The following is a 26966-nucleotide window of genomic DNA, read 5'->3' on the forward strand; positions in this document are numbered from 1 at the left end:
GGTGTGTCTGGAGGAAAATTGGCATCTCCTTGCAAAGTAGTTGCCTCAGGTGAGTTTCTTCTGTCTTCAGGAAAAGGAAGGTTGGTCTCCTCAGACTAAGAAGGACAGGCAGCTTCCTTGGTGAGGGAGGCTGTTGGGAATTTAGAGGTTCAAGGTTCTCAGAATCTATTCAGATGTTCCCATTCCAAGTCTTAGTGTCTCCCTCACCATCAGTGCCTGTCGCATCAGAGACTTGGTCAGGATGTTAAAACAACCTGTGTTGTTATTTGTTATTTTGCAACCCACACATTTGGGGTCTAATTTTCAATTATATGCACCATGTAATTTCACAGAGAGCTTCGTTTAGGGTCATCATCAAAGTTCTCTGATTCTCTGATGGTGACTTGAGTTTAAAGACTGGAACCTTATCATTTCCTCTCTGTAAGTGCTTCAATACAGTCAGAAGCAGATGGTCTCCCAAGTCCTTGTAGTCGTCATTACTATCATGATGGTCAAATGCAGCAGCCACTTGGTCTCCCAAAGCATCGCCTTTGATAGGACTTCATGCAAGCAAACATGAGTGATGAGGTAGGTAATCATAATGCCACTACATTTCCATTTTCCATTGACAGTAATCCCATCACTCTGTTCAAGCTCAAACAGTCAGCAAACGAATCCCCAAATCCTATTTTGGAGGGTCTATTTCCTGGGACCTTTTCTCCTGTTAAGATTGTATAGTAAGGTCCTATCCAGAAAACAGAAGTCATTCCAGATATTCCAAACAGAGATAATATACTGCAGGAAATTGCAAGGGTTTGGGAAGGTCTGCTGCTGCTGCTGCTGCTAAGTTGCTTCAGTCGTGTCCGACTCTGTGCAACCCCACAGATGGCAGCCGGCCAGGCTCCGCCGTCCCTGGGATTCTCCAGACAAGAACACTGGAGTGGGTTGCCATCTCCTTCTCCAATGTGTGAAAGCTAAGTCGCTCAGTCGTATCTGACTGGTAGCGACCCTATGGACTGCAGCCCACCAGGCTCCTCTGTCCATGCGATTTTCTAGGCAAGAGTACTGGAGTGGCTTTCCATTGCCTTCTCTGTTGGGAAGGTCTAGAAGAGCACCAATCAGGATGGGGGTGGAGGAACAAAAAAGAAGGAGATGATACTCAGAGACCACAAGGGCTTGAGAGTTCACAAACCCTGAAAGCTGAACCCACAAGCGTGTGCTGCCTGCTGCCCTTCTGGAGACACAGTCAGTCTTGGATCTGCTGAAGAGTTGCCACCTCAATCAGAACTTGAATCACCAAAAAGATTCTGTATCTGCCTCAGCTGCCGTCCAGAATCATCCCATCGTGCTACTATTACAACAACTGTGAGAGCTAGAAGTTAGAAAATTTTCTCTTCCTCTGGTCTTCTGTTTCCATATGACCCATTTAGCATATCTTATAGGAAATTAACTGATGAGAGATCCTAGGTCATGAGATTTCAGATTTTCGGCCCCAGACTCTACTTATCAGAACATAGTGGAATACAAACGGGCAGTTGTTTGGCTTAAATAGGTATGCAATAAGTAAAAATGATCAGTTCAGTTCAGTCCAGTTGCTCAGTCATGTCTGACTCTTTGTGACCCCCATGAACTGCAGCACGCAAGGCCTCCCTGTCCATCACCAACTCCCGGAGTCCACCCAAACCCGTGTCCATTGAGTTGGTGATGCCATCCAACCATCTCATCCTCTGTCGTCCCCTTCTCCTCCTGCCTTCAATCTTTCCCAGTATCAGGGTCTTTTCAAATGAGTCAGCTCTTCACATCAGGTGGCCAAAGTATTGGAGTTTCAGCTTTAGCATCAGTCCTTCCAGTGAACACCCAGGACTGATCTCCTTTAGGATGGACTGGTTGTATCTCCTCACAGTCCAAGGGACTCTCAAGAGTCTTCTCCAACACCACAGTTCAAAAGCATCAATTCTTCGGTGCTCAGCTTTCTTTATAGTCCAACTCTCACATCCATACATGACCACTGGAAAAACCATAGCCTTGACTAGACAGACCTTTGTTGACAAAGTGATGTCTCTGCTTTTTAATATACTATCTAGGTTGGTCATAACTTTCCTTCCAAGGATTAAGCATCTTTTAATTTCATGGCTGCAGTCACCATCTGCAGTGATTTTCTAGCCCAGAAAAATAAAATCAGTCACTGTTTCCACTGTTTCCCCATCTATTTGCCATGAAGTGATGGGACTGGATGCCATGACCTTAGTTTTCAGAGTGTTGAGCTTTAAGCCAACTTTTTCACTTGCATCAAGAGGCCCTTTAGTTCTTCACCTTCTGCCATAAGGGTGGTGTCATCTGCATATCTGAAGTTACTGATATTTCTCCCAGCAATTTTGATTCCTGCTTGTGCTTCATCCAGCCCAGCATTTCTCATGATGTACTCTGTGTATAAGATAAATAAGCAGGCTGACAATATACAGCCTTGACGTACTCCTTTTCCTATTTGGAACCAGTCTCTTGTTCCATGTCCAGTTCTAACTGTTGCTTCCTAACCTGCATACAGGTTTCTCAAGAGGCAGGTCAGGTGGTCTGGTATTCCCATCTCTTTCAGAATTTTCCACAGTCTATTGTGATCCACACAGTCAAACACTTTAGCATAGTAGTTCAAGCTGGTTTTAGAAAAGGCAGAGGAACCAGAGATCAAATTGCCAGCATCCGGTGGATCATTGAAAAAATGATCAGTACAGAAACCAAAATCTGTTGCCTTAGTTATGAAATCCTAGCAAGAGCAAAGAACAGACTTACTCAACCCTAGATGTGTAGGTTAAGGAAAAATAGCAATTTCTCCTGCCTGTCAGTTGCTATAGTCTAGCAGTGCCACAGTTTCACCAATACAAATCCACTGAATATTTATTATCTACTATGGGTTAAGCTCAGTTTATCTTGTGATACTTTAATCTTGTGATTTGAGTGAAAAATATAAACCAGTAGATTAAAAATCAGATAAACATTTTTATATTTAATGACTGTAATTCTATCGTATTACCCCATCCTCATCATTTTCACAAATAGTGATATTTACTTAGAGACCAAAGGCATCCATAATGAGCCCCCATACTGCTCCCTTCTCAGGGAGTACACTTTGTACACTTTGTCACTCTCTCTTCCTATTGCAAAGAGGGTATCCAGTCCTCCCATCCCTCACTAATCCTTTCTAACAGTAACCATTTTAATGTGTTCTCAATCTCCTCCTGTTTTATCTGGAAGTTTATTTCTTCAGTTATCTTTTTTTTTTTCTTTCCAAAATATTCAAATTCTTCTTCAGCCTTGCCCCCACATTCCCTTACTATCACTTCCCCCCTTCTTCTCTTTCCCTTTACTGCAAAACTCTTTGAAAAGAGTTGTGTGGGCTCCTTTCTCTCATCTCATTCTCCCTTAAACCCACCCTAACACACACATATACACCCACTCTCCACTGATAAATCCAGTGGTCAACCCTTAGTCCTCATCTTACCAAAACGAACACAGTTGATCTACCCTTTCTTCCTTGAAACACTTTCTTCCCCTCCAGGATATTTCTTTTTATCTTTCTGGCTTTTCTCTCAGGTATCTTTGCTTGGTCCTCTTCATCTCCGTATTCTCTAAACGTTAAGCGTGCCAAGGACTTGTATCTGTTCTATGTAGTCTCCTCCTTTGTAATCACATTTAATCTCATGACGGTAAATACCACTTATATGCTGATGGTTCCCAATCTTATATCCCCAGCCTGGACCTGTTTTCTTAACTCTGCTCATGTGCCCAGAGGCCCACTCTTCATCTCTTATTGGATGAATAACTTGTTAAGTTTAACATATCCAAGATGGAGCTCCAGGTACCAGCTCCTACCACCTGTTTCTCACCTAGTCGTTCCTACTTCAGCAAATGGCAAGTCACTTTGGCCAGTACACAGGCCATAAAGCCTGGAGTCATCCATGATCGTTCTCCTTCTCTTCCCTGCCGTATGTGTGTTACCTGGTTGTGTGTGTGTGAATTACCTCCTTCCTTTTATCTATTGGAGTCTTTTCACTAAGCCCCCGGAACTCAGTCTCCGTCCTGTCGTGAAAGTATATTTTTCTTTTCAGGACCGGAGTACATGGCTGTAGGAGCTCGTCTGCCAACTTGAGGTATTTCACTTTAGGGAAGAGTCATGTGACTGCCCTTTGACACAGTCTGTTGCTAAAATCATTCCCCCAGCTCTCAGCCTTTTCAGAGGTCCTCTGTTCTTTCTTCTGCTTTTCAAAACAGTGTTCAAGTCTCTGCAGTCAGGAGAAGATAATTTTCCACTTTACTTTCACTGTTAACATCCTCCCACTCCCCATCAGCTCTCAGTGAGGAGCCTGTTTAAATGTGTACACAGTGACTACTGTTTGCGACTCTTAACAATACTGATGCTCACTTTGAATGTCTACAAATTACCTGCATAGCAAATTCTTGTTGAAACTTAGACTGAGAAAGAAAATCTGTTTCTCCCCCAAGGAATTAACTTTTATTAAATCTTTTAAGAATAGAATAGTGTTTATATAAGACATGTCTGAAAAAGAACTGGCAATGGCTTGGTCATCAATTTATCTTTCCTCTGTGAAACTAACTTTGATTCCTTTCAGGGTTAAGAATGGATTTTAAAGAATAGTTACACTAATAGATGAAAGTTAACAAAGAATTCAGAATCTTCAGATATAACATAGGTTGAGATTATTTGGTTACAAGTTAAAAGGAAAACCACCTCAAATTGACTTAAGGAAAAGGACATTTATTGGCTCAAGTAACTTAAAAGTCCAAGGATCAATATAGCTTAAGGTGTGACTAAGCCTAGGGCTGGGGTCAGCGAAAGGAGCCTGTGTCTGGTTTTGTTTGTTTGATTTTTTGGCCACATTGCACAGCATGTGGGATCTTAGTTCCAGACCAGAGGTTGAACTGGAGCCCCCTGTGTTGTGAGTGTGGAGTCTTAACCACTGGACTGCAAAGGAAGTCCCCTGTCTGTGTTTGTTTTTGTAAATAAAGCTTTATTGGAATACAACCATGCCCATTCCTTCTCATATTGTCTAGATGTTTTCATGCTCTGAATTGAGCAACATAGTGGTGAAGCTGAATAGTTGTGAAAGAGGTCTATGATGCACTATGATTTGTGGGGTTTTCCCCCAAGTCCCACAAGAGTGCCCCTAAATCAGATGCTAGTCACAAGTCAGATTGTTCCCTATGCTTCTGACCAACTGGCTATAAATCAGAGGTTCCCAGGACCCCCTCCTTGATTAATTTGCAAGAGTGGATTACAGAATTCAGAAAACTAGTTAACTTACTGGTTCATTACAAAGGGTATTAAGCGGTCATGAATCAATAACTGGATGAAGAGAGACATAGGACAAGATGCTGAAACCAGGAGTTTCTTTCCTTTGGAGTTTGGAGCTGGCAAGTGGGTGAGTTCTGGCTCACCAGCCTGCAAGTTCAGAACCCCATCCTTCTTGGTTTTTATGGAGGCTTCATCACATAGGCGTGATTGATTAAATCATTGGCCATTGGTGATTGATTCAACCTCCAGCCCCTCTCTCTTCAGAGGTCATGAGGTGGGACTGTTAATCCACTAATTGTTCTCCCTGGCAATCCCCCATTCTTTAGGGGACTTCCAAAAGTCACTTTATTGGGCCTTCCCTGGTGGTCCGGTGGTTAAGACCTGGCACTCCCAATGCAGGGGGCTCAAGTTTGATCTCTGGTCAGTGAACTTGATCCCGAATGCTACAACTAAGATTCAGTGCAGCCAAATAAATAGTCCAAAAAATGTCACCTTATTAACATAAACTCAGTATGGTTGAAAGGGACTTGTTATAAGTAACAAGATGCCCATTTCACCTTCATGACTCTGATATGATTTCAAATATTATAACACAAGATGCTCCATTGCTTTCCGTTCCGTTCCGTCGCTCAGTCGTGTCCGACTCTACGCGACCCCGTGGACTGTAGCCCACCAGGCTTCTCCGTCCATGGGATTCTCCAGGCAAGAACACTGGAGTGGGTTACCGTTTCCTTCTCCATTGCTTTCACCGCTTAGAAAATTCCAGGGGTTTGGAGAACTGTGAGCCAGGAACCATGGACAAAGTCCAAATTACATATTTATTATAAATCACATTTTCACACCCACAAACCCTGAAATACTTCCCATCTGGCCCTTTACAGAAATGAATGACCAGCCTCTGGTCTAGAGAAAAATGATGTCGATTGGATCTGGTCTTTCTATTTCTCTGCTCTGCTTTCCCCAGTGTTGATCCCTTCTCATGTAGGTTCTCTTATGGTGGTAGAAAATCTGCATAGCTCCAGGCTCACAGGCTCCTAAGATTGGTCTTCTTTCCTAGTTGCTCCAATAAAAAAATGCTAAGACTTGCTTTGATTGAACCTCCTTTTGTGGCCTTGTTTGATATGTGCAATCCCAAACCAATAACTGGCCATAGGAATGCAGTACTCTGATTTGCCAGGTCAAGGTCACAAGTTGCCCTCTGGAGTGATGTATCTTCCAGACCCATAAGAACTGAAGAAGTGAAGGGTTGATCCTCTTAAGAAAAGTTGAGGAGCTAGTTCCAGAAAAAGGTATTGAATGAGTAGGGGGAGTAGTAGGAATAGAATAATGAGTAAACAGAAGGGAAATTACATAACAGGCCGGTAACCAAAAGTGCCCTTTGAAGCAGAATAGCAACTTTTAAATAGCTACAGCTTCTTCTGTTAATACGGAAGCAAATACTTTCCCTTTTCACCAATTCATTTATTTTTTTTTAAAAATTTATTTATTTATTTGGCTGTGCTGGGTCTTAATTGTGGCACACGAGATCTTCAGTCTGCGTTGCCGCATGCAGGATCTTTAGTTGCAGCATGCAAACTCTTAGTTGCAATGTGTGAGATCTAGTTCTCTGACCAAGGATCGAACTCGGGACCCCTACACTGGGAGCATAGAGTCAACCATTGGACCACTAGGGAAGTCCCTCACCAATTCATTTTAAATCCAGATTTAGGTCAACTAAGTGAAATTACTGTTTTTATTTATTACAGTTTGATATTGGCAATTTCGTGCAGTTTATATTAGCTTCCTAGGGCGGGCTACAACAAAGCACCACAAAGTGGGTGGATTAAAACACCTGAAATTTACTTTCTCAGTCTGGAGACTGGAAGTCAGAAACCAAAGTGTCAGCAGGACCACACTCCCTGCAAAGACTCCAGGGTGACTCCTTCCAGTTTCCGGTGGTTGCAGGTATTCCTTGACTTATAGTTGCGTAACTCCAGCCTCTACCTCTTCAGGTGGCTTTCTTTCTTGTGTGTATTTATGCATCCTCTCTTCTTGGTATTAGGACACCAGTCATTGGACTTGCTGCTGCTGCTGCTGCTAAGTCGCTTCAGTCGTGTCCGACTCCGTGCGACCCCATAGACGGCAGCCGACCAGGCTCCCCCGTCCCTGGGATTCTCCAGGCAAGAACACTGGAGTGGGGTGCCATTTCCTTCTCCAATGTGTGAAAGTGAAAAGTGAAAGTGAAGTCTCTCAGTCGTGTCCGACTAGTAGCGACCCCATGGACTGCAGCCCACCAGGCTCCTCTGTCCATGCGATTTTCTAGGCAAGAGTACTGGAGTGGCTTGCCATTGCCTTCTCTGGAGTCATTGGACTTAGGGCCCACCCTAATCCAGTCTGGGCTTCCCAGGTGGTGCTAGTGGTAAAGAACCTGCCTGGCAATCCAGGAGACATAAAAGACACGGGTTTGATCCCTGGGTTGGGAAGATCCTCTGGAGGAGGGCATGGCAACCCACTCCATTATTCTTGCCTGGAGAATCCCATGGACAGAGGAGCCTGGAGAGCTACAGTCCACGGGGTCACAAAGAGTCAGACATGACTGAAGTGACTTAGCATACACGCTCTAATCCAGTATGAGTTCATCCTAATTATATCTGCAGAGACATTCTTTCCAATAAGGTTACATTCTGAGGTTCCAGGTAGACATGAATTTTGAAGGGACGGTATTCAACCCACTACTTGGTTTAGCCATATATTATTGGAGAATTGAAAAAGCAGATGATTTATCTTTTCAGCCTCTAAATAAGTAGAAAAATAAAGACTGGGTTAGCGGGCATTCCGGGAATGCAAAGATGATTCAATATCCAAAAAATCCATTAGTGTAATATATCATTTTAATAGATTGTTATGGGTTGAATTGTGTTCCTCCTAAAAAGATATATTGAAGTCCGAACCTACAGTACCATGTTTGAAAATAGGGTTGTTACAGGTGTAATTAATTAAGATGAGGTCATACTGGAGTATGGCTCTTTCATTCAAAATGACTAGGGTCCTTATAAGAAGACACTGTGACGATACAGGAGAGATCTCCCTGTGGAGCCACAGAGACACACAGGGAGAAGATAGCCCTGTGAAGATGGAGCAGAGATTGAGGTTCTGCAGCCACAAGCTGAGGAACACTTGGGGCCACCAGAAGACAAGGAAAAGCAAAGAAGGATTCTTCTCTTAAAGATTTCAGAGGGAGCTTGGCCCTGCTGGCTTTGAGTTCAGGTCTCTAGAGTCCAGACTGTGAGACAGTCTGCTTCTGTTGTAAGTCACCCAGTTGATGGTGTGTTGTTACAGCAGCCCTAGGAAACCAAGAGCCAGGTTAAGAGAAAAAGGCATGTAAGTACAGAGTAAGCATTCAGTCCAATTTAGCACTCATTTATGAGACCAATTTTGAATTAATTAATTTATTTATTTTTGGCTGTGCTGGGTCTTTGTTGCTGCTCATACTTTTCTCTCGTTGTGATGAGCAGGGGCTTCTCTCTCCTTGAAGTGCACGGGCTTCTCACTGTGGTGGCTTTTCTTGTGCAACATGGGCTCTGGCACTGATGGGCTTCAGTAATTGCTGCACATGGGCCCAGTAGTTGCAGTTCCTTGACTCCCGAACACGGGCTCAATAGTTGTGCCCAGGCTTAGTTGCTCTTTGGCACGTGGGATCCTCCCGGACCAAGGATCAAACCCCTGTCTCCTATATTGGCAGGTGGATTCTTTTACCACTGAACCACCAGAGAAGCCCCTAAACATTCTCAATGGTAAGATTTTAGCAGCATTTCGACTCAGCCCATGAAGCCTACTAGCCCATTCACTATAGCAATAAAACCTATAAGCAACAGAAATAAATCTAACAAAAAAACATCCAAGATCATAAAGAAAATAAGGAAACATTACTGAAGAATATGAAAGATAACCTAAATGAGTGGTGAATTATACCATATTCATGGATAATAAGACAATATTAGAGGTATTTCCCCGGTGGTCCAGTGACTGACTCCATGCTTCCACGGCAGGGGGCACAGGTTCAAGCTCTAGTTGGGGAAGTTCCACATGCTATGAAGTGTGGCCAAGAAAAAAAAAGAAAGAATATTTTTTTAGAAAAAGACTCAGCGTTATAAAGATGTATGGTCTCACATAAATTAATCTCTAAATTCAATTCCAGAAATAATCCCTATAGAATATTTTAAAAGTGAAATATGATAAGCTTATCATAATTTTTATATAGAAGAACAAGAGACAATCATATTTTTTAATGTTATTTGAAGGAGACTTATGAGGGAGAGTTTTAGTTTTCTAAATTTAGTTTAAATTTAAACTCAGTTTAGAGTTTTAGTAATTAAAGCTGTGCAGTATTGGGGGAGAGAAATAGATGAATTGAACCAAAAAGGGAGCTTAGAAATAGACCCATGAAATTTATGGAAACTAGATATATAACAGAAGTAGCATGACAAATTAGCAGGGAAAGGATTTTTTGTTCAATAAATAGTGCCAGAAAGATTGGTATCTTTATGAAAAATATTAGAATACCATATGCAAAATCAATAGTTGGTTAACACCCTAAAAATGAGGAACAGAACTTTATTAATAAAAAAACCCTCTAAGTCCTTGAGATAGGGATTTCTTAAACAAGATAGAGAAAGCATGTTAACAGACTGATACATTTGACCATATTAACACTATGTGCTGTTGTTTAATAAAAACTCTTACCTTTAAGGGAGTTAAAAAGACAGACCACAGATGGGAGAAGTTATCTGCAAGACTTATAACTGATAATGGATTAGTTTGTTGGATATATAAAGGATACCTATAAATCAATAAGAAAAAGACAACCCAGTTTAAAAAATAAGAAAGGATATTGTGTAGACAGCATTACTGGCCCCAGTTCATCACCCCCTACCAACATTCACACCCTTTGCTGTATGACTTTGCAGTTCTTCCTACTAACAAACCAGAAGATATTTCTTCTCCTCTGTACTTTAGATTTGGCCATGTGACTTGCTTTAGTCTGTTAGGACGTGGTACATGTGACATTGTGGCAGCTACAAGCCTAAGCCTTAAGAGACCTCATGTAGTTCCACTTGGGTTTATGTCCTTTAGCCATTGTCGTGAGAAGAAATTGTCCAGGCTGGCCTACTAGTCCCAGGAGGAAGATGTAAGACCATGTAGTAACAGCCACTTCAGACAAAGCTGCCCTATCTAACCTACAAGCGCATGAGCTAAATAAATACTTAATTATTGTATAACACTGTTTTGGTGGTAAGTTGTTATGCAGTGGTACTTAGCAACATTGTAATGAGCAAGGAAATTCACTTAATCATGGTCAACAAACATTAAAAGTTGTTTAGCCCATTCAAATAAAAGCAATAACATACCATTGTATGTCCATAAGATTGGCAGAATTTAAAAAGTCTGATGATACTAAGTGTTGGCAAAAACTGAGAAGTAGAAATTAATATATACCATTAGTGAAAGTGCACACCTGAAGACTCGGTGACGTGATAGTCATTGAGTTGCAAGTTCCCTGGATGTGGCATCTGGAAAAACCTTTTTTTTTCCCCTAATAAAAAAGATGAAAATTGCCTGGTAATTGCCTTTCGTCTTTTCATCTTCTTCCTGCCAGGAATGTGGACGTGAAGCTGCAAATGGGCGCTCATCTTGCAGCATGAGGTGCTTTAATTTCATTACTTATATTTTTCACATGTTCGTTTGATTCCTCTTCAAACCTGCTCTTCCTTTTTTTCCCCCATTCTTGTGGATAATAATGATAAAGTAAAAGAATAGCTAAAGTAGTGCTTCACAAAGAACTACATTTGTGAAGTACTTACTGCATGCCAAACACTGTTTCAAGTGCTGTCGATATTGGGTTGGCCAAAAAGTTCGTTCAGATTTTTTGCAGCCGATGTTACGAAAAAACCTGAAAGAATTTTTGGCCAAGCCAGTCCATCAGCTCATTCAATCCCACAATAATCCTAGGAAATAAATCCTATTTTTGCTTCTATTTTACAGATAAGGAAACAGTGATACAAAGGTTAAATATTAATTACATTGCCCAGGTTCACATAGCTATTAAGTGGAAGAGCTAGAATTTCAGTCAAGCTACCTGGCTCTAGTGTCTGTGCTCATAACTATATGCTAGTGTACGTCACGTTTTATCTTTCCTCAATTCAAACATGCTTATTTAATAGCCTATTAGATTTTTATTCTGTTTTACTCAAATTTGGGGGTTTAATTCCCTGCTTGTCATGCCTGCTAATTCTTCTTTATAATGAACAATTTCCTTATATCTTTTAATATTTTTGACTCTTTCATTCAACAGCATTGATTAAGGACCTGTTGTGTGCTCAAGTGCTGTGCAGGGACCTGGGGCTATAAGTAAACAAAACAGGCTAACTCTCCGCTCTCCAGACCTTAAGTTCTAGAAGGAGAAAATAGAGAGTAATTAAATAAGAGGATAAACAGTAGGGGGAGGTGCATAGAATGATAAAGGAAGGCCTCTCTGATAAGGTGACATTTGAGCAGAGATCAGAAAATGTGAGAATGGGAGCTATGTGTGCATCTGGGGGAAGAATTTCCAAGCAGAGGGAATAGAACCACAAGGCTTCATGGCAGGAACTTGCCTTAAATGTTTGGGAATGAGCTTTGGAGCTGGAATGCAGTGTGTGAGGGCTGGAACAGAGGAGATGCGGACAGAGGTACTGCGAGGGACAGGACGCAGATGGTATAGGGCCTCGCAGGTCAAGAGAGGCACTTTGGGGTTGGATGGGGAACTTTGGAGGGTTTTGTGTAGAGGAGTGACTTGATTTCACTTACGTTGTAGAAAGATTGCTCTGGCTGCTGTATTCAGATTAGACACTCCACACGTTCATTCTAGGAGAAAAAAGTGTTGTGTGAGATATGAAGTGCCATTTTAAAAATTGCATCTTAAATATAATGGCTATTTTGGTTTGTTTGTTTTGAGCTTTCTCTTTTGTACTGGAGTATAGAGGATTAACAGTGTTGAGATAGTTTTCAGTGAATAGTGAAGGCACTCGGCCATACCTGTATCTGTGCTCATGTGCAGGCTCAGTTGCTTTGTCCAACTGTTTGTGACCTGATGGACTCAGGTCCACCAGGCTCCATGGAATTTTCCAGGCAAGAATACTGGAGTGGGTTGCCATTTCCCACTCCAGGGGATCTTCCTGACCCAGGGATCGAACCTGTGTCTCTTGTGTCTCCTGCATTGGCAGGCGGATTCTTTACCACTTCACAACCTGGGAACCCTCCATGCTGTGCCATGCTAAGTTGCCGCTTCAGACTCTGTGTGACCCTATGGACTGTAGCCTGCCAGGCTCCTCTGTCCATGGGATTTGGGATTCTCCAGGCAAGAATACTGGAGTGCGTTTTCGTGTCCTCCTCCAGGGGATCTTCCCAGCCCAGGGACTGAACCTGAATCTCCTAAGTCTCCTGCATTGGCAGGCGGGTTCTTTACCTCCATCCATGTATCCATTCTCCCCAAAACCCCCTCCCATCCAGGATGTCACATAGCATTGAGTAGAGTTCCATGGGCTATACATTATTAGATCCTGTTGGTTAGTTATCCATTTTAAATATAGCAGTGTGTACATGTCCTTCCCAAACTCCCTAACTATCCCTTCCCCCCAGCAACCATAAATTCATTCTATAAGTCTGTGAGTCTCTTTCTGTTTTGTAAGTAAGTTCATTTGTATCATTTCTTTCTAGATTCCACATATAAGGGATATCATAGGATATTTCTCTTTGTCTGACTGACTTCACTCAGTATGACACTCACTAGGTCCATCTGTGTTGCTGCAAATGGCATTATTTCTTTGTTTTTAATGAAAAGAAGGCTGAGTAATATTCCATTGTATATTTGTACCGTATCTTCTTTGTCCATTCCTCTGTCCATGAATATTTAGGTTGCTTCCATGACACAACTGAGCAACTTCACTTTCACTTTTCACTTTCACACATTGGAGAAGGAAATGGCAACCCACTCCAGTGTTCTTGCCTGGAGAATCCCAGGGACGGGGGAGCCTGGTGGGCTTCCGTCTATGGGGTCACACAGAGTCGGACACGACTGAAGTGACTTAGCAGCAGCAGCAGCAGCATGTCTTGGCTATTGTAAACAGTGCTGCAATGAACATAGATGTGTATGTATCCTTTGGATCATGTTTCTCTGCATATATATGCCCAGGAGTTGGATTACAGGGTCATTTGGTAGCTCTATTTTTAGTGTTTTTAGGAACCTCCATACTGTTCTACTGGAGAAGGCAATGGCAAGCTGCTCCAGTACTCTTGCCTAGAAAATCCCATGGATGGAGGAGCCTGGTAGGCTGCAGTCCGTGGGGTCGCTAAGGATCGGACACGACTGAGCGCCTTCACTTTCACTTTTCACTTTCACACATTGGAGAAGGAAATGGCAACCCACTCCAGTGTTCTTGCCTGGAGAATCCCAGGGACGGGGGAGCCTGGTGGGCTTCCATCTATGGGGTCACACAGAGTTGGACACGACTGAAGTGACTTAGCAGCAGCAGCATACTGTTCTCCATAGTGGCTGTACCAATTTATATTCCCACCAACAGTGTAGGAGGGTTCCCTTCTCTCCACAACCTCTCCAGCTCTTACTGTTTGTGAATTTTTTGATGATAGCCATTCTGAGTGGCTTAAAGATATGTCTTGTGGTTTTGATTTCTATTTCTTTAGTAATTAGTGATGTTGAACATCTTTTCATGTGCCTATTCGCCATCTGTTTGTCTTCTTTAGCTCAGCTAGTAAAGAATTTGCCTGCAATGCAGCAGTCCAGTTCAGTTCCTGGGTCGGGAAGATCTGCTGGAGAAGGGACAGGTTACCCACTCCAGTATTCTTGGGCTTCCTTTGTGCTCAGCTGGTAAAGAATCCTCCTGCAATGTGGGAGACCTGGGTTTGATCCCTGGGTTGGGAAGATTCCCTAGAGAAGGGAACAGCTACGCACTCCATTATTCTGGCCTGGAGAATTCCATGGACTGTATAATCCATGGTGTCGCAGAGTCGGACACAACTGAGTGACTTTCACTTTCATGTCTTCTTTGGAGAAGAGATTATTTAAGTCTTTTACCCATTTTTTAAGTGGGCTGTTTGTTTTGATGCTGTTAAGTGTCATAAACTGTATGTAATGAAGTTCAGTTCAGTTCAGTTGCTCAGTTGTGTCCGACTCTTTGCGACCCCATGAATCACAGCACGCCAGGCCTCCCTGTCCATCACCAACTCCCGGAGTTCACTCAAACTCATGTCCATCAAGTCAGTGATGCCATCCAGCCATCTCATTCTCTGTCGCCCCCTTCTCTTCCTGCCCCCAATCTCTCCCAGCATCAGAGTCTTTTCCAGTGAGTCAGCTCGTCGCATGAGGTGGCCAAAGTATTGGAGTTTCAGCTTCAGCATCAGTCCTTCCAATGAACACCCAGGACTGATCTCCTTTAGAATGGACTGGTTGGATCTCCTTGCAGTCCAAGGGACTCTCAAGAGTCTTCTCCAACACCACAGTTCAAAAGCATCAATTCTTCGGCGATCAGCTTTCTTCACAGTCCAATTCTCACATCCATACTAATCCCATATCAGTCACATCTTTTGCAAATATTAACATTTTCTCCCAATTCATGTGTTGTCTTTTCGTTTTGTTTATTGTTTCCTTTGCTATGCAAAAGGTTTTGAGTTTAAGTAGGTTCCACTTGTTTGTTTTTGTTTTTATTTCCATTATTCTAGACAGATCAAAAAAGATGTTGCTGTGATTTATGTCAGAGAGTGTTTTGCCTGTGTTTTCCTCTAGAAGTTTTATATTAAAAGTGTCCAGTCTCACATTTAGGTCTTTAATCCATGGTGATTTTTTAACATGATAACTATGACATAAGCATAATTTGAGTATTATGCAGCCTGGAGAAAATCTGTACTTTGTGAAGGATGATTCCATGACATCAAGGTTAACTATAAGGAGGACAAGAAGAAAGCAACTTCTTAAAGACAACACTCAGCAAGAAAACCTTGAAGATGCTGGCACCCCAGGTCTTTCCAGTGTCCAAATGAAGCTGCATGGTCAACAAATGCCTAAATTGGTATTTATGGCACCAGAATTTATGGGTTTTCCTTACCTAGCTTAGGAAAACTTCTTGTGCAAAGATGTCCCATGTTTTTTAAGGATATCTTCATTTTTAAGATTTGGGGATTCTGATTCTTTAGTTCCTGTTACTAACAAATGACCAATATTTGTTAAATATTTCTTTGTATGTACCAAGAAGTATTTAAAATTCTGCCAATTTCACTTCATATCAGTTACTTTTACCTATTACTCAGTCCTTACTTGACTACTTATTCATTGTTTCAACCAACACATCCTGACTACCTGCCATATGCAGTTTGGAGGCTATTGATAATAGGTGATGGACTGAAGCGGTATCTGCAGTAGCGGACAGAAGTGGTAGGATTTTGGATTTATTTTCAAGGTAAAGCTGACACCATAGAATCAAAGATGACTCTTAATGCTAAATAAGTGGAATGAAGTTACCATTTCCTGGGATGGATAAGACCGTACGTAGAAAAGGCAGGTTTAAGATAAGGATGAATGAAGAGTATGGTTTTGGATATATTGAGCTCTGCTACTGCTGCTAAGTCACTTCAGTCGTGTCCAACTCTGTGTGACCCCATAGACGGAAGCCCACCAGGCTCCCCCGTCCCTGGGATTCTCCAGGCAAGAACACCGGAGCGGGCTGCCATTTCCTTCTCCAATGTGTGAAAGTGAAAAGTGAAAGTGAAGTCGCTCAGTCGTGTCCGACCCTTAGCGACCCCACGGACTGCAGCCTACCAGGCTCCTCCATCCATGGGATTTTCTAGGCAAGAGTACTGGAGTGGCTTGCCATTGCCTTCTCCGTATTGAGCTCAGGATGCCTATTAAATATCTAAGTGGTGATGCACATAAATATAAAAGTCTGGGGCTCAGGGAAGAGGTTGGGCTAGATGTGTAAATCTGTGAGGTATAAGCTCAAAGATGGTATTTAAAACTATGAGCCTGGATGAGATCACGTAGGGAATGATATAAGTAGAGGAAAGGTCTGAGCCTGAGGCCAAGGACATTCCAGCTATAGAGGAGAAAATATTTCCTTGACCTTCTTCCTCGCCTGTGTCTGAAAATTAAAGTGACAGATTAGCAGGAGAAATGTATATGAATTTATTCAAAGTAAGTTTTCTATGACACAGTAGGCTTCAGAAGGAAATGAAGACCCAGAGAGACAGATCTGTGTGTTTTTTGCTAGGCTTGATGAAGAGTGGACAGTCATGGGAAAGAATGTGGTAGATAAGGAGTAAGAGGTAAACTCCGTGAACTGGGGACACTCAGTAAAGCCTGTTTGTTCAGATTCTTCTCAGCATCCCTTCGTTTCCTGAGATAAGGAGGCTCCTTTCCTCTGTGTCTAGGGAGGACACCTCTCACCTGGGTTTTGTGATCTGATGCAGCAGAGAAGGGAAGGGGTGTCAGAGTGACCTTCCTGCTTCTGCCCCTTTACTCAGACTCCTTCAGTTCATAATATTCACTATCAAGTTGCCATATTTGGGGGTAGCATGTCCTGAATCCCATAGCACTTAGAGATTAGGCAAGGAAGAATCAGGAGAGGAGACTGAGGAGTGGACAATAGAAGAACCATGAAGGAGTGGTATCCTGGCAAACAAGTAAGTGAAACAAGGGCTTCAGGTTGAAAAGAATGATCCACTGTGTCAGTGAAATGAGGAGGAAGAAGTGACCACTGGATTTGACAACATGCAAGTTACTAATAATGATCTTTCCAAAAAATGGGTTTTGATGGATGGGCATGAAAACGTGATGAGAATAGAAGTGAAGCTAGCAAATGAAAAAAACCAAGACAAAAATTCTTTCAATGAATTTTGTGTAAGGCAAGCAGAGAAATGGAGTAGAAATAGATTTCTGGCTAGAAATAGGTGTGCAATCAATGGGAGTTTATTGTGGTTTTGTTATTTTTTTATTTGGCTCTACTGGGTCTTCGCTGCTTTCTGTAGCAGCACCCAGTGGCGTCTACTCTCAGCCGTCTCGGGCTTCTCACTGTGGTGGCCTCTCTAGAGCGCAGTGGCTTAGCAGTTGTGGTGCATGGTCTCAGTTGCTCTGAGGCATGTGGAATCTTCCTGGACCTGGGATCAAACCTGTGTCCCCTGAATTGGCAGGTGGATTCTTAACCACTGGACCATCAAGGAAGTCCCATCAAGGGGAGTTTTTAAGGTAGGAGATATTAGACATCATAGTGGCACAATATTGGAAATGAGCCAGCCACTCTATATAGTGAAGAAAATGACTTTTAGTTCAGTTTAAGCAGAGCTTATTTTCCACCTGGTTCAGTATCCTTGCCTGGAGAATTCCGTGGACAGAGAAACCTGGTGGCTACAGTCCTTGGGGTCCCAAAGAGTCAAACATGACTGAGTGACTAACACTTTCACTTTTTTCGGGTTCTGAGAGCTTCCCTCCTAAGCAGTTTGGCATTTACTTCTGCAAGGTGTCCCCACGGACACCACTAGCCCAAGACTCATTCTCATGTTAATTTTCTGTCTTGAGGTTTTCCACACCAAGCAAGCAAAATTTGGACTCCAGAACTTCACAAAGCACAACCTTGGATTTGATATCTCACCTAGGGACTTTTTTTCCCTCAACCAAGGCCCTTCAAAGACAAACTTTCTTTGCCTTTTCTCTGGACTTAGGGGCAAAGTTTACTATTCCATTTTCAATAAGGTTGAACCCTTAGAGGGTTCCAATTTCTGTTACTGATAAAAACCAGAGCCCATGTTGCTGCCCCAGCTACTCAGCCATTCCTTTAACGTTTTGACTGAATTTTAGCCAGCATCTCTGGAGATCTGTGACCAGAAGTTTCAGTCCTTTCTAGTCCTTTCTTTGCTGGAATCAGGAATCATCTTTCATTCTTCACCTGGCTACTTCCTAATTGCCTTTGAGGTCTCAACTTAAATGTGACTTCTCAGGGAGGTATTCCCTAACACACTCCATCCCAGTCTAAACTAGTTTATACTTTAATACCAAGAGCACCCTCCTTCTGTCTTAGCATTTGTCATTTAAAACTCCACATGAATATTTGTTTAATGCTGATACTCCCGTTAGGTTAAAAACTACATAGAGGCAAGAAAGAAGCCTATTTAGTTTACCATATAGCAGAAGGCCTGATTTATAGAAGATGCTCAATCCAGGTTCTGTGACTGAACAAATAATTGTCTAAAAATCAAACAATTAAGCGTAGAATTAACTACCCTTCCCTGGTGGCTCAGCTGGTAAAGAATCTGCATGCAATGAGGGAGACCAGGGTTCGATCCCTGGGTTGGGAAGATTTCCCCTGGAGAAGAGAACGGCTATCCACTCCAGTATTCTGACCTGAAGAATTCCATGGACTGTATAGTCCATGGGATCGCAGAGAGTCAGAGGACTTCCCAGGTGGCTCGGTGGTAAAGAGTCTGCCTGCTAATGCAAGAGATGCAGGAGATGCCAGTTCCATCCTTGGGTCAGGAAGATCCCCGGAGAAGGAAATGGCAACCCACTCCAGTATTCTTGCCTGGAAAATCCCATGGACACAGGAACCTGGCGGGCTTCAGTCTATGGAGTCTCAAAGAGTCAGACACGATTGAGCACTCATGCACAAAAGTAGAGTAGGTACTTCGCTGCCTGTCCAGTGGTTAAGACTATACACTTCCACTGCCAGGGGCACGGGTTTGATCCCTGGTCAGGGAACTAAGTTTCCACATAAAAAGAGTATTACTGCTGCTGCTGCTAAGTCGCATCAGTCGTGTCCAACTCTGTGCGACCCCATAGATGGCAGCCCACCAGGCTCCCCCGTCCCTGGGATTCTCCAGGCAAGAACACTGGGGTGGGTTGCCATTTCCTTCTCCAATGCGTGAAAGTGAAGTCGCTCAGTCGTGCCCAATTCTTAGCGACCCCATGAACTGCAGCCTACCAGGCTCCTCCATCCATGGGATTTTCCAGGCAAGAGTACTGGAGTGGGTCACCAGTGCCTTCTCTGAAAAAGAGTATTACATGGTATCCTAAAACCTATTATCTTCTGTGTCTTGGAGATGATATTCTCTAAGGAGAAAGTGTTTTTAATGGAAAAAGGACAGAGGTTTCTGTCATTTTACTGGGCTCATCTTAGAGAAACAGTGTTACTCCAGTGTTGGTAACCACTGTGTCTTTTCCTCTCTAGAATGGAGATCTCCTCTCACCAGTCTCACCTCCTGCAACAACTGAATGAGCAGCGCAGGCAGGATGTATTCTGTGACTGCAGTATTCTGGTTGAAGGGAAGGTCTTCAAAGCCCATCGAAATGTCTTATTTGCTAGTAGCGGCTACTTTAAAATGCTTCTTTCTCAGAACTCCAAGGAGACAAGTCAGCCAACCACAGCGACATTTCAGGCCTTCTCCCCTGACACTTTTACAGTTATCCTGGACTTTGTCTATTCCGGCAAGCTCTCTCTCACGGGTCAGAATGTCATAGAAGTGATGTCAGCTGCTAGCTTCCTGCAGATGACTGATGTCATCAGTGTATGTAAGACCTTTATTAAATCTTCGTTAGACATTAGTGAGAAAGAAAAGGATCGCTATTTCAGCCTCTCTGATAAAGATGCCAATTCTAATGGTATAGAACGCTCCTCTTTTTATAGCAGTGGCTGGCAAGATGAAAGCAGTTCTCCTCGTTCTCACCTAAGCCCAGATCAAGGAACAGGTATAATAAGTGGGAAATCTTGGAGTAAGTATAATTACCATCCAGCCTCCCAAAGGAATACTCAACAGCCTCTGACCAAGCATGAGCAAAGGAAAGATTCCATTAAAAAGTCCAAACATTTGAGGTTGTCACAGCCTTCTGAAATGACTCATTATAAGTCAAGCAAGCGAGAAGCACGGACATCTGATTCTTCCAGCCACGTTTCCCAGTCTGAAGAACAGGCACAGATGAATGCCGAAATGGACTCTACTCCTGTTAGCTATCAGTATGGTCAAGGATCTGATGTCACATCAAGAAGTTTTCCAGGTACCCAAATAGAGAATTTGTCCTCTCAATCAGGTTCCAAGACTCCAATGTAAATCAATCCTATCTCAACATGCCCTTGGTTTTAGGGCAGTTGAACCAAGTATGTTTTTGTTTTTGTTTCCTTTTTAAAAGGTCATACTTCTCTAATGAAGAGAAGTACTTCTTCTATACATAAAAGGTAAATTTTTAAAATTAAAATATTGGATAAATTTAGCAAATCAAAACAATAGAGTTTTGAGGGTCAGAAACCCATGATTTTCCAGACCTGCTTTTCTGTGGATGATTAGATTACTCTTAGATGTTTCAAGCTTTTTTGTAAATGGCTCAACCCTTAAGAAACATATTTTTGATTTGTTTTTAAAATGGTTCAGTCCTTAAAAACATATTTTCAATTTATTTTTTAAAGTTTTATATTGGAGTACAGCTGATTAACAATGTTGTGTTAGTTGCAGACATACAGCAAAGTGATTCAGTTATACATCACACTTTCACTTTAAATAGTATATTTTTTTTTCTGAGTATTCACTCAGGAAGAGTATTTTTATATAGAAAAATTAAATACAGCAACCATGCATATTGGCAAAGGTTCACAGCCCTAATACCTAAAAGAAATTAAATCTGATTTTATTAAGATATAAATGCATAGTTTTTAAAAACATAACATTGATACTGTAACTCTGTGTGCAACACCATGAGATATCTCATTTCTGTGATAGTAAAATGCAGAGAGATTATGTAGGCTGATAGTTTCAAAGTAGAGAATAAGGATTAGAAATGTATATCCTCTAGTCCCCCCTATTAATCATTAGCAGATTTGCTTAGTAGTTTGAAAAGTGAAAGTGAAAGTTGCTCAGTTGAGTCCCTGGAATTTTCCAGGCCAGAATACTGGAGTGAGTAGCCTTTTCCTTCTCCAGGGGATCTTCCCCACTCAGGAATCAAACCCAGGTCTCCTACATTGCAGGCGGATTCTTTACCAGCTGAGCCACAAGGGAAGCCCAAGAATACTGGGGTTGGGCAGCCTATCCCTTCTCCAGTGGATCATCCCAACCCAGGAATTGAACCGGGGTCTCCTGCACCGCAGGCAGATTCTTCACCAACTGAGCTATCAGGGAAACCATGCTTAATAGTTTACATGTGAATTTAAAGGAAAATTGTGATAAAATTAAACTGCAGAGCATAAGATTTAGACTATATATTTAAAATTTTTAATTTTAGAAAAGTTCCATGTATATAAATATAAGTACAGAGAATAGTATAATTAACCCCACGCACCCATTACTACCCAGTCCCATTCATGACCAGTTTTGTGCCTCTGCTCCGGACTCTTCCCCCTTTTTATTTTAATAATCTTTTATTGTGCATAGGGTATTCAGAATACAAACAGTTTTTATGTATATTATTTTAAAACAGCATCCACTGTATGTCTGCTCTGCTCTGTTCAGTCATGTCCAACTCTTTGTGACCCTTTGGACCCACCAAGCTCCTCTGTCCATGGGATTTTTCAGGCAAGAATACTGGAGTTGGTTGCCAACCAACTTCCCCTTTTTAAGTAAATCTCAAACATCACGTGTCTTCATCTGTAAATATTTCAGAATGTGTCCCTAAAATATAAACTTAAAAAAACTACAATACCATTATTATCATACGTAAATAAAATTAACAAGTCCTTAATATCACTAAAAGCCAGTCAATATTCGTATTTCCCTGGCTGTGATATAAATTTTAGAAAATAATCTTGTTGTAGGTAACATATTTAAAAATAATGTCTACCCCGATTGACTTTTACTAATCACATTTTCCTGTAGCATGCTAACATGGAAATACTTAAGATTGTATCATATTGCAAAGCTTACTGAAAATCCTGAGGAGCTCTACCACTGACCAAGGCAGACAGAAATAACAGAGCAAATATGGGAAATCTTTGTTGTATTTTAAAACAGCAAAAAAGCTATACTTTCTTGGGCTTTGCCCTTTTATAATTCTAGGTTATTTAAATCTAACTTCAATAATGAACAGTTGAGGGACCTCCCTGGTGGTCCAGTTGTTCAGACTCTGCACTTCCAGTACAAGGAGGATGAGTTCAATCCCTGGTGGTGGAACTAAGATCCCACGTGCCATATAGCACAGCCAAAAAATAAAAACAAATAAAATAACGGTAAGAATAAGAAAATAATTTTTTAAAATAAATAATGACAGCTGAATTTAACTATTAATAAATTGATGATGTTTGCCTCCAACTCCAAGTAACATTTTGAATCCATATGAGTTTTAAAACTAAAGGTTAAAACATCCTTTAAACTTTTTCACTTTTGAAAGAAAACCAGTACAACTATATGAAAAGTAAGAGCAGAGGGGATAAATATGTGTAAATAAGTTACTTAAAAACATAAACAGTGAACACTTTAACTTTTGGAGTGTGCCTACAATTTTAAAATCGTAAAGAAGCCACCTGCCAATGCAGGAGACACGGGTTCGACTGCTGGGGAGGGAAAAATCCCCTGGAGAAGGAAATGGCAACCCCACTCCAGTATTCTTGCCTGTAAAATCTTATGGACAGAGAAGTCTGGTGGGCTACAGTCCATGAGGTTGTAAAGAGTCGGACACAACTGAACGATTAAACATGCAGCTACCACTTTACTTTTCAAATCTAGTGACTCTAAGACATTAAATAAAAAGATAAGTGAAACAGTGTAAATTACCCAGACTTTGTAAATAAACCAGATCCTGAAGTTATAGTTCTGTACTTAGGATAACATCAACAATCTAGTCTTTGTAAAACGTCTTCCTTCTCCTTTTTGCCTGCCTCTCTGAAATTGGACTCGCCAGCCCCTTTTGGATTCTTGATGTGATTAGAATTGCAATGATGAACTTTCTGGTGATTTAATCAAACTGTCTCCTGACAGATGACCTGCCCAGGATGAGGTTCAAGTGCCCCTACTGCACACATGTGGTGAAGCGGAAGGCAGACCTCAAGCGCCACCTTCGTTGTCACACTGGAGAAAGACCCTACCCCTGTCAAGCTTGCGGGAAAAGATTTAGTCGGCTTGACCATCTAAGTAGCCATTTTCGAACAGTATGTGTATGGTTTTTCATTGTTTCACTTTTAGGAAATATATGCATTTATCTGCCTTAGGATAATTTAGTTTACTAGAAAAATCTTTTCATATAACTCTACAGTATCTTTTTAAATTTCCAATTTAATATTTTTACTTTGCACATAATGCATTATCTTATTTGTTGACTTTATTTTTTGGCTGCTCGGGATCTTGGTTGCTGAGTGAAGACTTTCTCTAGTTGCGGCAATCAGGGGCTACTCTCTAGCTGTGTGCTGGCTTCTTACTGTTGTGGCTTCTCTCGTGGAACACAGGCTCTAGAGGACAGGCTTCAGTAGTTGTGGCGCACAGGCTTAGTTGCCCAGCCAACATGTGGGGTCTTCTTGCACCAGGGATTGAACCCCTGTCCCATTTATTGGCAGGGGTATTCTTAACCACTGGACCACCAGGGAAGTCCCTATATATTTTTAAAAACAGAGTTTTTTAGTCTCCTTTGAAACCTTGATGTAAGGGATGTTCTTTTTTTTTATAGCTCTTATTTATTTTTGGGTGCGCTGAATCTTCGTTTCTGCGAGCAGACTTTGTCTAGTTATGGTGAGAGGGGGCTACTTTTGTTAGGGTGTATGAGCCTCTCCTTGCAGTGGCTTCTCTTGTTGCGGAGCAGGGGCTCTAGAGCACAGATTCAGTAGTTGTACACAGGCCTAGTCACCCCGTGGCATGTGGAAGAATCTTCCTGGACTAGGGACTGAACCTGTGTCCCCTGCATTGGTAGGCAGACTCTGGACACTGGACCACCAGGAAAGTCCAAGCGCCATTCTTTTGAATATCCATCTCAATTCACTTAAAATCTAATGTGTTTTTATATCACAGTCATTTCAGAGCCGAAGACAGTGTAAGCTGTAAAAATGTCTAGGTCAGAATCACCACCGCAGATACTCAGCATCCATTAGTGATTCTTGAATCCTTGTCTGGTAGGCTGTCAGTCTGATTTCTGCTGTCTGACGTCTCCCTACTATACCCTCTTCGTCACGCCTCTCCAGTTTCTCTAGTCTCCTCAAGGAAGGGAATAAGAAGGGTTAGAGAGCGACTCTCAATCAGGGAGTGGGCTGTCAACAGTCAGAAAGATCTCAGGGAATTTTCTGTTCAGTGCTCTGGTGGTTTAATAAGGTAGTGACATAGGATTTATTCTGCTATTCATCTTGCAGCAATAATTTTTTCAAAATCTGTGAAGTATTATTCATACTTTTATTCCATTTATACAAACTCCTTTTAATTTTGAAGGGCATTGGGTCACTTGGCGCATTACTTTATAGTTATTTATTCAACAAATATATATTGAGCATACTCTGGGCCGGATCCTTTTCTACATGCTAGGTATACAGCAGTGAGCAAAACAAATTCTCTGCCTTCCTTAATTTCTGAAGATAAATTTTTAAAAATTAAAATAACCTTTTATTATTACAAAAGCAATAAATATACATTATAAAAAGTAAGAAAATAAATAGAAGTAAGAATAAGAAAATTAAAATATCATATTTACCACCTAGATAGTACCATTCTTAACACTTTATCATGAGGCTTCCCTGGTGGTTCAGTGCCTGAGACACGGGTTTGATCCCTGTTCTGGGAAGATTACTGAGCCATTTGTTTTACAAAATATCCTACATCTGGGTTTCTCTGCTTGCTTCTACATGGTGTCATTTAACTTGTCCTTGTATCCCCCCTGCATTTTCCAAAAACTAGAAGTTTAGTCTAAAGGCTTAATGGATTCAAGTTAAATACTTTCATCAAGGAAGAAATTGTGTATTTCTTATTGTATCACCTTAGGAGGGGCTTCCCTGGTAGCTCACCTGGTAAAGAATCCACCTTCTATGCAGGAGACCCTGTTTTGATCCCTGGGTTGGGAAGATCCCCTGCAGGAAGGCATTGCAACCCACTCCAGTATTCTTGCCTGGAGAAGCCCCATGGGCAAGAGAAGCCTGGTGGGCTACAGTCCATGGGGTCGCTGTGAGTCAGAAATGACTGAGCAGCTAAGCACAGCACAGCACATTAGGAGACACATAATATCTGGTGGACCCATCATTCATGTTATGATTGATCTCTGGATTAGGGTGATGATGCCATTGCATTATAATTAAAAAAGAATCTCTGTGGAACTACTTTGGTGTTATATGACTATTTCCCCATCAATATTCATTTAATAATATTAATACCAATTGGTAATCTCTGTCCAAATGATTAATTTTACTTACAGTTGTGAAATGATTTACTGATTTTATCCTTCCTTCTGTATTACTACTGGAATTCTATAAAGTAAAGCTTTCCTTCATCACTTGGGGCTATTTGGTTACTTGGAAATAGCGTTCCTACAGGAAAAGCATATAAATGTTTATTTCCCTTTAATTAGCAATTTTCAGAGTAAGGAGCTGATTTAATAGTAGCCTCAAATGATATATGAGTTTCTTTTGACTTATTTTTTTTTAATAACATACAGTCTTATGAATTTTCATTGATTCATTGTGTTTGGATCCATAACAATTATTCTTTTTGATACTCAGATTTGTGCAGTGGGGACCCTTGAAGCTGGCTCACAACCCATTAAATTTTCAAAGTGTCTTAGTTTTCTGGCTCTAGAAGAGCCCTAGGGCCATCTGTACTTCCCCAGACACAAAACTGGAATCAACCTTTTCTCAAAGGAGCTATGGTACATTTCAGTGGGGGATGAAATTAGAAACCAACGTTTGAACACCCAGGGCGCTCACTGTTATTAGGGCATTCTTTTTATATTCTTTCTGAGCTGGTGGTGGTTCAGTCGCTAAGTCATGTCCGACTCTTACAACTCCATGAACTATAGCCCGCCAGGCTCCTCTGTCTGTGGGATTCTCTAGGCAAGAATACTAGAGTGGATTGCCATTTCCTTCTCCAGGGGATCTTCTTGACCCAGGAATCGAACCCGGGTCTCCTGCATTGCAGGCAGATTCTTCACTGACCGAGCTATGAGGGAAGCCCCTTTCTGAGCTGGAAAAGGCATATTTTTAAAATAGTGAGTTCATGATAATATTTTCAATTTTAACATTACAGTGTTTCACTTAATTTATTTGTCTTCTTTATTGTGTTGGATTTGAAGGGGGATGAACATGAATCTTGTCAGAACTTTGTAACAAGAACAGTGCCTCATATAATAACCATAATACTGCTACTGTCTCAGGAGAAATAAAGATACACTTAAATTATGTACTTTCAGCATTTACTGAGTAATATGTCAGTGGTTAAGCAGAAGATAATAAGTGTACTGAGTGTTAGGCCCATACATATTCTTAGCTATGTTATCACACTGCATTAGTTTTCTTGGACTTTTTGATTACTTGTATTTGGTGGCCTACTTCATAGCATTCCAACTTTATCTGAATGAATATGCCATAAACATTAATTTAGCATGATATAGTTAATATTATGTAATAATTTTTAGGTTAGAGTCTATAATCTACTGCTCTGATAGCTATTGAACAAAGTTATTTATTACTAACTATAATATATAATTATTCATCAGCTATAACCT

The 26966-nt window shown here is 41.4% G+C and overlaps 1 protein-coding gene across 2 annotated transcripts in view; it reads left to right on the plus strand.

Moving 5' to 3' along the window:
* Positions 1–26966, plus strand: part of ZBTB8A (zinc finger and BTB domain containing 8A) — a 63527-nt gene that overhangs the window by 29287 nt on the left and 7274 nt on the right. For both annotated transcript variants that reach the window (XM_055398135.2, XM_088844613.1), the window contains exons 3-4: positions 19531–20354; positions 23258–23427. In XM_055398135.2, the coding sequence (XP_055254110.1) occupies positions 19532–20354; positions 23258–23427 (993 nt within the window). In that variant the 5' untranslated portion in view covers position 19531. The remainder of the gene's footprint in view (positions 1–19530; positions 20355–23257; positions 23428–26966) is intronic.

The sequence above is a fragment of the Moschus berezovskii genome, chromosome 2 (genome assembly GCF_049115385.1).
Source record: "Moschus berezovskii isolate FMDL1 chromosome 2, NW_MosBer_1.0, whole genome shotgun sequence".
NCBI classification, from domain to species: Eukaryota; Metazoa; Chordata; class Mammalia; order Artiodactyla; family Moschidae; genus Moschus; species Moschus berezovskii.